General features: G+C 40.3%; 1 protein-coding gene across 1 annotated transcript in view; it reads right to left on the bottom strand.

The window, feature by feature from the left end:
* The window catches only part of Armc4 (armadillo repeat containing 4), a 159,810-nt gene that overhangs the window by 93,870 nt on the left and 53,368 nt on the right, over window positions 1–12,572 (bottom strand). Inside the window, exons 16-17 of the mRNA XM_028763922.1 lie at window positions 10,612–10,766; window positions 7,223–7,465 (exon numbers count right to left, since the gene is read on the bottom strand). Of these exons, the coding sequence (XP_028619755.1) occupies window positions 7,223–7,465; window positions 10,612–10,766 (398 nt within the window). The remainder of the gene's footprint in view (window positions 1–7,222; window positions 7,466–10,611; window positions 10,767–12,572) is intronic.

Raw genomic sequence — 12,572 nt, 5'->3', positions numbered from 1 at the left:
CACTGAGGGACAGGCTTTGAGGTTTCAACAGACTGGCGAGTTATTTCTCTTGGTCTCTTCACCTGTGGATCAGGGTGTAAGCTCTCAGCTACTGTACTAATGTTGGTCATGCCTCCCTGCCTGCTGCCATGCTTCCCACCATGATGATCATGGACTCTAACCCTCTGGAACCAGGAGCTCTAATAAATGCTTTCTTTTATAAGTAGTCTTGGCCATGGTACCTGTGGTGATTTAATATGCTTGGCCCAGGGAACAGCACTATTAAGAGATGTGGCTTTGTTGGGGTAGTTGTGGCCTTATAGGAGGCAGTGTATCACTGTGGGAGTAGGCAATGAGACCCTCCTCCTAATGACACGAGAGCCAGTCTTCTCCTAACAGCCTTCAGATGAAGATGTAGAGCTCTCAGCTCCTCCTGCACCATGCCTGCCTGGACACTGCCATGCTCCCACCTTGATGATAATGGACTGAACCTCCAAACCAGTAAGCCAGCCCCAGTTAAATGTTGTTTATAAGAGTTGCCTTGGTCATGGTTTCTATTCAAAGCAGTAAAACTCTAAGTAAGACAGTCTTAAAAGTGTTTCTCTTGTAAGAAGGAAGATCTGAGTTTGATCACTAGAACCCATGTCAAAAGAAAAAAAAAGTTAAGTGTACAATCTAAATGACAAACACAAGAATCCATGAGGCTTTCTGTCCAGTTGAAGCTACTCTATATGCTGATTTCCAGGTCAATGAGAGACCCTGTCTGAGAAAACAACTCCTAAGGACCGAGAGCTGCTAAGATTGTCTCTTGGCTTTCACATGCAAGCTGATATGTGACCACACGAACCCTTTCACATACAAATGTGAATACACATTATATGTACAACAAGAAGGATAAAAATAAGTAATAAATAAAAAGAACAGAAAATTTAGCATAAACAATCTATTATTCACAGATTTAATACCTTTCGTACTATTTTACACATCCTAAGGAGACATCTAATTTATATGAGACAATGTATGTGGTTATTGTCACAACAGCTTCCTGTAGTATTAAAAAAAGGTCGACAGAATTTTATAAAACCAGAATTTCATGAAAAGTCACATGATTCAGTAACCAGAGTGCTAGTCGTAAGATGATGTCTCTCTTCTTACTGAGAGCTGCTCGTGCACTGCATTGCAGTTACTGAGGCTGCGCTGACAGTCTACGTATTTAGACAGTTATGTGAATGGTGTTTAAGCCATAGCCATGAATCACTAACACTTACAGCTGCTGTTCATCAAAGCGAGTTTCTAACCCATGAATTATGTACAATCAGCACAGAAAAGACATGTTTACCATTTCCTCACATCCAACCTATGGCTTAAAGAAGTAATAAATCAAAAAATTCTAGCAATAAAAGCCATGTCTGAAATATGACGCAAAGAGTAATACTGTTTGGATTTTTACCAAACTTAAAATACTGTCTTCTAACCTCGCCTTAGTTTATTTTTAAAAACACATGTGGGAAAACAAGAGCATCCACAGAAAGTTGTGCAAGACAAGCAATTCAGAGACTTGATTTCTTTCCTTCACATGTTCTTTCTCTTTCTTTCCTTCCTTCTTCCTTCTTCCTTCGTTTCTTTTCTTCTTTCTTCCATTTATCTTGTTTTCAGTAACTAGTTTCTTTTAGTCACTTTACATCCTGATCGAAGTCCCACTTACTCCTCTCCACCCAGTCCAGACCTTACAAATCCCTCCCCCTTTACCCTCTCCCCTTCTATCTTTCAATACCTCATCTAGTTTCCTTCGAAACTCTTGTCTTATCCTTGTCACCTTCTTTTCTATTATCACTGTCCTTAAGAACTAGGCTCACTTCCATCTTTGCTGTTGTATTTCTTGTGATCCTTTATATGACACCCATGATTCAGTTACTAAGCCCTGGCCATCCGCTATGCCCAGCTCACATCTTCATCCTAAGCTGTAGCTGCCCTGGCCACCGGGATCCACAGGAACTTAATGTCTGCACAACCGCCTCTGAAGTCACCATCATTTGTTAGGTGGTAACGCTGCTGAGAGGCTACCCTAAGCTTGGGAATGGATTAGGTTTCCAATGTCTAATTAACACAGTATCTCCCCTTGTGAAGTTCAGACTTCCTTCTTATTCCCCTAGCTGCATTTCCTGCATCTGGGAGTGGAACCATCTGATTGCTGTCTTTAACTCCCTCTTTATTACAGCTCATACTGAGTCATCTCCTATTTCTTAACTCTTGAACCTGTCGGTTTCTCCATTCCTCAATGCACCATATCTCTCCATTCCTCAAATGCATCAGCTGCCTTCATTTCTCACTTGAGTGATCCACTATAGTACTTTGTCTCTGTTAAGTTTAGACACATTCAGCGGCTGCCAATACACTTTAAAACAAAATTCAAACATAACATGACATGCAAAGACCTGATTGCTCATTTACATGTTAGGGCTGTTGAACATAAAGAACAGAAGTAATAGCAAAGCCACAGAGGTGAGTCCAGACAGGAAGCTGCTGAGTGATTTCCTCCAGATGGTGCAATTTATTAGGAGAAAGGTCCTCAAGGTCACAATGGGTCTCAAGGTGAGAAGAAGGGCATTAGCCACGAACAGTACAATACAGGGAGGTTTAAACATGGTAGAGATTTACAGGGAAGTAGAGGCTTCTTTGAAAGCCTGGACAGGAGCTTACCATTTTGGCCATATTAGCTGGCTACTGAGCCCATGGGACCCTTCTATCTCTGCCCTCCCAGCACTGGGGACACAGCTGCACACTGCCTAACTCGGCTTTGTGTTACAGAGTGTTGAGTGTCAGAACTCAGACCCCTATGCTTGCACAGCAGGGATATACACACTGAGCCATCTTCCCAGCCCAAGACCATATTACAGCAGGTTCCAACTTTGAACACAAGTATTTGTTAGATCTCCTTGCATTTGACTACCACTTTTATTCTTAAATTTCTAGAGAGCACATTCCTTACTATTCTGTTATAGTGGTTGTACTCTCTTTGTGTCCAATTTTTAGTTCAACAATTGTTCTTTTTGTATTTTGTACATGTGTGTATGTATGTATGTATGTATGTATGTGTATGTATATGTGTGTATGTGCTTAAATACCTGTGTGTACATGCGTGTGGAAGCCAGAGATCAACCTAAAATGTCATTCTTCAGGACTCCATCTACTTTGCTTATGGATACAGGGCCTCTCAGTTGCCCAGTACTTGCTGGCTAGACAGAGAGCCTCTGGGATCTGCCTGTCTCGATGGCTGAGATTTCAAATGTGGGCTATGACACCTGGGTTTATATGTGGACTCTGAAGTTGGAGTTCAGATGCTCATGATTACTTCATCAACTGAGCTGCCTCCTAAGCCCTTTCTGTTTCCTTTGGTTCTCTTTTATGAGTACCTGTGGGCATGTTCATGTGTGCTTGTGCATATGGAGGCCAGAGGCCAACTTTGGTTGTTAATCCTCTGATACTAACCATGTTTTATTGAGATGAGCTTACTCAATGGCCTGGATCTCACCAAGTAGTCTAGGCTGGTTTCCCAGAGAGCCCAGGGATCCACCTGTCTCCGCATCCCCAGCCCCGGGATTACAAGCCAGCACCACTGTTTCAAGCTTCTTTAACTTGTGTGTTCTAGAATGAACTTGAGTCCTCATAGTACGCACCCGTGTGCCATGGTGGTGTGCAGGGGGAGAGGCCAGAGGTGGATGGTGGGTATCTTCCCCTACCATTCTCCACCTTATTTTTTGAGACAAAGTCCTTCAGTGAAACTGGAGTTCACCAATTGGCTAGACTTACTGGTCAGTGAGACCCCAGGGTTTCCCTATCTTCATTCTCCCAGTGCTGAGATTACAGGGGCACACCACCAATCCCAGCTCTTCAGCATGTGCTGGGGATACAAACATAAATGTTCATCCCTCTAGGGCAACCCATCCTACACTGGGCCATCTCCCAGCCCACTCTCTGATCTCTAACCACCTGATTCTTAAGATGGTCTATGCATTTTTTTTTTGCAAAACTTTTTGAATTCTGTGGATACAAATATATATATATATATATGCATATATTTATCCGAGTTTATCTACTAGCCACTGTGATATTTTCCTTACATAACTCCATAAAATAGTCTTTTCTGTTTGTCTACAAAATACACCTCTACCCAGTCCTGAACACTCCAACAGTTAATCTGGTGTACTACTAAACTGAGAGCTTCAGTTTGCTGCAATCGGACTGTCATGGTCTCCACATCCCTTCCATGATGTGGAAGTGATTTACCACATGGCTCTCCTAACTCCATCTCTCTTGATGTCTTATAATGCATAACTGTGTACCTGGAAGGGAACTGGACACTTCGGAGGCCATTCACTTCCCCAATCTGCTCTCTATAAAAAACAGTGCTGTCTATGCCTTGGACAAGCACAGGATTTCTTTGGAGTAGAGCCTAAGGAAATGTGGAAGCTTCAGTATGTTACAGTTCAATAAGCCACAGCCTTTGGCAGATGTGTCTCCCACTTTCAGGTCTGTAGCACTGACAATTTCTTTGTTTGGGGAAACATTTTATTTTTAGGTTTTACTCTTCGGTAGTTCTTATAGCTCTTACCATAAGTCAACCCTTTCTTTAAGATCCACATAGAGTTTTGTAGATTGACTAATAGATATATTTATTGACATATCAGTATCTTAAGTTTCCATTTGTGTTTTCTCCAGATCTCAATTAAGAAGGTTATCTAAGCTTGGGGCTTTTTTTTTTTCATTTCCACTTTCATGTTTCCAAACTTAGAATCTCCAACAATTAGAATAAGAAAAGAATAAAGCTAATTTCTCTTACCTTTTCTTCAATGGATTTGACTAAAAAATCAACATCTATTTAGAATATCAAGAGAAGTCTGGTGGTATGTGTTAGAAACAGTGAACTGGAAATGGCTTGTTATTTCATCAAAGATAAAGTGCTTGGGGTCCCATGGGAACAGGCTCTGATCTATGTAAATAAAATCTTGTATATGTACCAAGATGTTAGTTACCACCAAGACGTTAGTTACCACCAAACGACTTGTGAATCAAGCATCCAATGATGGAAGGAAGGACATGACCACACTGTGATTATCACTGACTACCAAGGAGCCATCAGGGTAAGACTAGATAGCGAAGGAAGAATATGTCTAAAATATAGGACGATCTCCTGACTCAGCTCAGTACTGCCATAATCTGTGGTTCAAGCCAATGGAAAACAACAGCAACTCAGTCTAGTCAAGACTGCTCTGGTGGTTTGAATGAGAATGGCCTCCATAGGGTTATACATTTGAATGCTTAGTCCCTGCTGGGTGGAAGTGTTTGGGAAGGATTAGGAGCTGTGTGCATGTTGGAGGAAGTTTGTTACTACAGGTCATTCAAAAGCTCATGTCATTCTCAAGTAGCTCACTCTCTCTATCTCTGCTTCATGCTGGTGGGTAGAGATATAAACTCTCAGCTACTCTCAGTGCCATGCCTGCCTGCCTGCCTGCTGCCATGCTCCCTGTAACGGTGGTCATGAACTCACCGTCTGAAACTAAAAGCCTCAAATAAATTTTTTTCTCTACATAGTGGTTTGGTCATGGGGTCTTACAATGACAATAGAAAGTAACTAAGGTAACAACTAAGGCCCCAGATCCTTTAGGGATATAAATTTGAGTCACTCAACAGATTAGGAACCAGAGCCTAGTGATGTGCTTGCTCAGGGAAGCAGAGAAAACGTATAGTATGAGAAATGGTCATGTGACCAGCAACAATAAGGACCGCAACTGTCATGAAGATTTCATTCTTATTTTGTTACAAATGCTTTGTAAAGGAGTATTTATTACCTCCCCTCTCCTTTATCCCCTTCATCTCATAACATGGCCGTTGCTAACTTTATATACTTGTATTTAAGTTCTGTTCACTTTACATAAATAGTCATTAAGTTCAACTATATTGAGAAGAAACAACTGCTACTGAACTCTGAAAATGATGGACACACTTCCAGTTGTTCATGGGGGGCGGGGAATCACACTGGACAAAAGCAACACCTCCTTACTGTATTTATCTACAACTTAAATGTGGCTTACAGGCACACACATTGGTGCCAAACAAACAAAGAATGAGCTTGTCATGCTGAGATGTATGTGTCAAGTTGATTGGGCTTCAGTTCCTGCATATTTGGCAAGTCTTACGCGACAGATTTCTATGAAAGATATTTTTCATGAGATTAACACTTAAGGTGGCAGGCTGGAAACAGATGACCCCTCATCACACACGTGGCTATCAACTAACCTTCCCAGAAAGAATTCTACCAGCACAGTGCTAGCCAGAATTTCTAGTCTGCAATCAAACATCTATTAGATTTGAAACCCAAGCTTCCACAATTACAGGAACCAACCCCTCACAGTAAGCTTTTCTCTCATAGACAGGTAGGTAGGTAAATGCATACATAAATATGTGAATGTAAGTAGGTAAGTATTATACATAAAGTACATATAAAGAAAGATATACAGCTGTCCTCTGGTTTCTACTTAGGCTTAATTCCAGGTTCTCCCACAAACATCCAAGTGTGCAGGTGCTGAAGTCCCTTTTATCCAGAGGTACAGTACCTGAATGTGCTCTGAGCACACCCACCAGTATACGTTACATCACCCTCTAGATTTTGTATAATATTAGATAAATACACACAGCACGTAAATTGATGGTACGCTCTGGTTAGAACAACAAAGAAAAAGTTCAGATATGCTTAGTATCATTCATTTTTTCCAAATATTTTTCAGTTCACACTTAAATCTTATCCTTTTTAATACGCAATAATTTATAGGATAAGGTCACAGTTTCAAATCCTTGGGATTTCATTGGCTACTTTATAGGTGATGCAAATAAATTTTCTGAATTTGCCAGAAATAATAAATCTGATACTATAGATGGAAACATAATTGCTCTCTAAAAGGCAGAAAAGCTTGTTGATGATTTATATGGTTTCCACATAAGTAAATTGATTATTGGCTTTTGGAAATCCCTACATCCCTCAGCACAGGTCTACTTCTTTTTCAAGATGATGGTCTGGCTAGGCAACTCATGAATATTCATGTAGCAAGCCATGAATATTCATGTGGCAAACACAGTGTCCGTCATATGTGCATATAAATTGTGATGTAACAGACAATTTTACAATCATCCAGATATTTCCCGTAACACTCGCAGGTAAAATCTCCCCATCTCCAGAGCCACTTACGCCATACTTTCTGGTTCTACTGCGCATGCACCCACAGCTTTTGTGACATTCACAAGAAGAGCTTGGTTTATTCCAACCAGAAGGTTCACGAGAGGTTGGATGCCACCACACTTCCGGACTAGGACTCGGTTTTCATATTCTTGACAGCATTCTCCCAAGGCCCCAACCACATTTACGAGCACTTCTTCAGGCTGATCAGTTAAAAGTCCCACCAGTGTCTCGATGGCTTTGTATTCTCGAAACCTAAGTACAGGGAAAGGAGGTTGTTTATAGTTCAAAGTTAGCGGGAAAGATACTCAGAAAAATAAAAGCCATACTAAGTAGTTACTTCTATTAATTTAGCCATGTACTATATTTTCAGTGCTCATTTGACCACATAACAAGCTTAGTGAGTAGACCCCATTTAACCTTCATCATCATACGGCTGATATGAAGCTTGTTAAGTAATAAGGCTGGCACCCACACCCAGCTACCTGCAATCTACCTCTGTTCTTGATCACGACATTAGATAGCCTCTGAGACAGCTTTGGCCATATATGAATCTTAGCATCTGTGAATCCATTCTAAATTTTTTCTCTCATAGATTAATTTACATAAACAAACCATATAATACATACATATATATAAATACATATATATACATGTGTATATATATACACATACATGTATATATATATATACACATGTATATATATATACACATATATATATATATATATATATATGTACACAGCATCACTGTGTTTCAAAATGAGCAGTAAAGCTACTGCAACTCAGATTTCAGAAATGATCTGCTCTGATCTATGGAAACCAGTCATCTCAATCCACCATTCAGACTCAAGGAGAGAAACCATGTGATCATCTTATTAGGTGCAGAAAAGGCTAACATCCCTTCTTGATAAAAGGCCTGGAGGATCTAGAACATATCTTAACAAATGCAAACAATGTACAATGACAGCATGCTAAATGGAGAATAGTTCAAAACAGTGCACTAAGATGAGGAACAACACAAGGAAGTCCATGTGGTTCTAAAGAGGAAGTTAAGAGGAGATGAAATTAACTAGGCCCAAATCCCATGACTGTCTCAGTCATAGGCACTAGGTAAGAACCAATGAGTATTATTCTGCTAAACAGACATGGTATTAAACTGTACTCTTAAGTCCTAATCGTCATACCCATCAATCAGTGCATCTCTCAGTATCATCCAAAAAGCTTCTTTTGCAATAATTGTTGATTAATCCAGAGACTCACCACAGGTCAGTAAGCACAGAACAAGTTATTGTGGAGTACTCAGGTCTAAATTAACACCCTCTCAAGTCTCAGATATCATCATGAAAGAGAGGTCAGAAATACCATAAGGGACAGAAGGAGTAGATAACTACTGTGAAACACTATCTCCTGGATATAACCTGTGAGTTGTATACATAAACTCACATGGCCTGGGACTTTGTGCACAAGATTTGGATACAATCAAACCAGTCATGAACAGGAGAGAATCATGAAGTCCCAACCCAATATGCGGAGCCATTGATGTTTATGGGGAGAGGAAAAGTCAGTTCTTTTCGGGATGTAGTCCTAAAAGGCTATGCATACTCAGTAAATGGTCTTGTACTCATGCACAGACAGACATCACTAAATGGAGTCAGTATTTTACAGAATAGAAAGAGCACATGAAGTTGGGAGGAGAAAGGAGAATTGCAAAGGTAAGAATATGGGCGGATTATTTGATCTAAACATGTTATATACGTGTATAAATAGTAAATAAAACATTTTAATTGGTCTTCTCAGACTGCTCCATTATTAATCCTTAATATGTTTTAGAATCTATCTTCACGTAGTTTTATTTTGATGTTTCTCAGTGTACAGTTAGATCAAATGAAGCATATATAAAAATATGAGAATTTCTATTTTTATATGCAACATTTTTTCTCATTTCTAATTAATTTCATCAGTATTTATGTATTAAGATATAGATGTATTTTCACTGCTGCCACTAATAGAGTTTGCATTAGTGGAGTTTATATTTTAATCTATTGCTAATTCCATCAAATGCTCTTAAGCAAGCCTATTTTCTGTTAGGACAAGGAATTTCTAAAAGGAAAATACCAAATAGAAAAAAAGCTTTCTCAAAATATTCATGAACAGTGTTAATTATAAAATGACTCAGAGATAGGCTTAAAAATCAAAATGAATAAAAATTATAAGTATTCTATAATTCATTTTTTAAAAAAATATAGAGCTATAAGGGTCAAGAATGTAGCTCAGTGGAAGACTGCTTGCTTTTCAAGCACAAGGTGTTGTGGAGGTGTTTACCCCCAAACCTTTACAAATACATTAAAATAAAATCATAGCTTTTTAAGAGTGGTTAGTTAAGAGTCATTAGTAACCATTCAACTGACTCATTTATCTTTTACACATGGAAACTAGGGGAGAAAAGATGGCTCAGCAGTTAGTTGACAATGCTTGCTGTGCATTGTAAGATCAGAGTTTGGATGCAAACACACACACAAAGTTGGGTGAGTGATGTCCATCAGCAGCCTTAGCTCCAACTAGGGATTGCCAGCTTCCAGTCAAGGTTTAAAAAAAAAAAGTCAACTCAGGCTCAGGGAGAGGCCCTGACCCAAAGGAATAGGTAAGGGTGATAAATGAAATGCCTAACTCCCTCTTCTGATCTCAGAGTCACACACTTGTATACACATCTGCACATACACTTGCACATGCATCTGCACACACCCTTGCACACATCTGTACATACTTGCACACATCTGTGCATACCTGCATGCACATCTGCACACACATATCTGCACGTACACTTGCATGCACATTTGCATACAGTTGCACACATCTGCTTACACACCTGCACATACACTTACACACACATCTGTATACACACCCACAGTAATACATGTGACACACACAAATAATTTAAAAAATATATCTCTGGGAGGACTACTCTTTTCCGAAGGAAAATGGAGAAGTGGATCTGAGGGACATGGGAGGGGGGATTAGGAAGAGTGGAGGAGGAAAACTGTGGGCAGGGCGTATGGTATGAGAGAAGAATAAATAAAAGTAACAACTAAGAAGAATGTGTAGGCTACTTCTATTTGCAAAGGCTTCATTACTTTGATAGAGAACATAAGATTTTTAAATGCATGCATCTTTTCATATGTGGGGTGGCCTATTCACACAGGAAGATCATGCCAATCCATGTTAAACATAAAATTTCTGGGTAGTAGGATGGGGAGATTTTCCTAACAATCTTTCCATTCTACCTTTTAATCCACATTAATGATGTACATTATTGATTATAGTCAAAGACAACCCCTTATAAACACCACTTGACTACATTTTATTATAAAACACTATGAACTATCAAACGCCTTACTTACTTAATCACATTCTCTTTGCTGATGGAGCATTTCCAGATCGCCCCAGTAACAGCAGCTAATCGCTCTTTATTGTCTGTATTATTGAGTAGACTGGCCAGGGGTTTAAGTCCTCCATGCAGTCTAACCAGGTCTCGGGTTTCCTCATCTTCAGCACACTGCACAAAAATCAAACCACAGGTTGTCAGAGATCAAGGCATCTAGCATTCAGCGCTGCTCATCTATGAGAGTTCTCCAATGCAAGTTGCTTCTGTTACATAACAGCCTGCATCGGGGTTGCAGGGAACCCAGTGGGATTTCCAAGATCTTGTACCACAGATTGACAGCTGGAACCTGCTTCCCTGCTTCTCCTGCAGAAGGGTAGCCAGGCCCTTTGCACATTGGGCTGGAATGGAGGGAGAGAAGCTTAGCCTAGTGGAGGCAGGCAGGATCTTGGACAGTGGTGAGTGTTCAGGCAAAGAACAAACACACTTGGAAACAGCTTCAGAGAATTGGTTCAGTTTAATGGGGTAGGAGAGGGGGAGAGAAAGAGGTTATTTATGCCCCTGGGAAGGTAGCCAGGGTCTCTGGGACAAGGTTTGTGTGGCTATGTATAGATGGCCAGGACAGGGGTTTTGGAAGATGCCTCATCTGCATACTCACGGGTTATGGAGTGGGGCATATAAAGCCAAACAAGGAGTGAGGCCTGATAATTATCAGAGTAATAAATTCTTACTAGGGTTGATGGTGAGGCAGCTTTCTTCATGGCACCGTGTGTGTGTGTGTGTGTGTGTGTGTGTGTGTGTGAAAAATCAGGACTATCTATCCCTAATATATGTTTATCTATACACTCTCAAGATCCAAAATTTGAAGCTCTAACTCCAGTGCCTTGGATTGTGAGTGTGGGGGACAAGATAAAAGTGAGATGAGGTTGAGATGAACACTTTAAAGATGGCTGCCCTTTCCCTGAGAGGACACAGCACAGACAGACTCCGACATAGCATGGAGACACAGGGGAAAGACAGCTAACTGCAAGCCAAGAACAGAGGTCTCTAAAGAAACTACACTGAGTAAACCTTACTCATCCACTTCCAGACTCCAAACTTCAGAAGACAAAATCCTTTTGAAGCCACCCAGTTTGTGGTTATCTGCAGAATCCTTAGAAAATGAATATAATTCCTAGCATCTCTGACATGGCTTGCAGTCCACTCTCACTATGCTCATCCCTAAGAGGATTTCTCAAGTAGTCCACTCTGATTAGAAAGAAGCTTGTGTGGCTACAACCAGCCAGACATTTATTTTTCAAGGCACCCTCATCCCTGACAATTCTAATCTGTGCTCCGGTATACTAGAAAACAATCCACACGAAGTTAGTGGAGTTTGAAATTAGTAAATTCATAACAAAAATGCATATACATGCATTCATACACCCTAGGAGCATGCATGCACATAATTGTGTGTGTGTAACCCACACACATAGAGAATATTCATTCATATGATCTTGGTAAAAGAAAAATTTCCCCAAAATCACTATCTTCAAATAGAAGCTGTATGAAGCAACATAGTTTCATCATATGCTAATGAGCTATTTTACCCAATGTGCAAAGCGCCTCACTACCCCAGTGAGAGATAGAGTTCTTAAAGAATGTAAAGAATCAGACTCGTTGACACAATGATACATATGTGAGTATCTGTCACCATCACAGTATAGTAGTTTTGACCCTATTAGGTCTTGAAGACCCCTGGGGTACTTGCTAAAACTGCAGATTCCCAACATGAAGATTTGGCTCTGAAATCCATACTGTGCCCTCTTCTGTTTGCTTTTCATGCTTGTGGCGCTATCTTGAGAGAAGTCTGGGGATCCTTCAGGAGTTGGGGAATAGCTGGAAGGAGTGGGTAACTGATAGGGTAACTCAGGGAGTGTGTTATTCCTGTTCTCTCTCTCTCTCTCTCTCTCTCTCTCTCTCTCTCTCTCTCTCTCTCTC

The sequence above is a fragment of the Grammomys surdaster genome, unplaced genomic scaffold (assembly GCF_004785775.1).
Source record: "Grammomys surdaster isolate TR1022 unplaced genomic scaffold, NIH_TR_1.0 140, whole genome shotgun sequence".
NCBI lineage: Eukaryota > Metazoa > Chordata > Mammalia > Rodentia > Muridae > Grammomys > Grammomys surdaster.
This window is presented reverse-complemented; position numbering and strand designations above follow the sequence as displayed.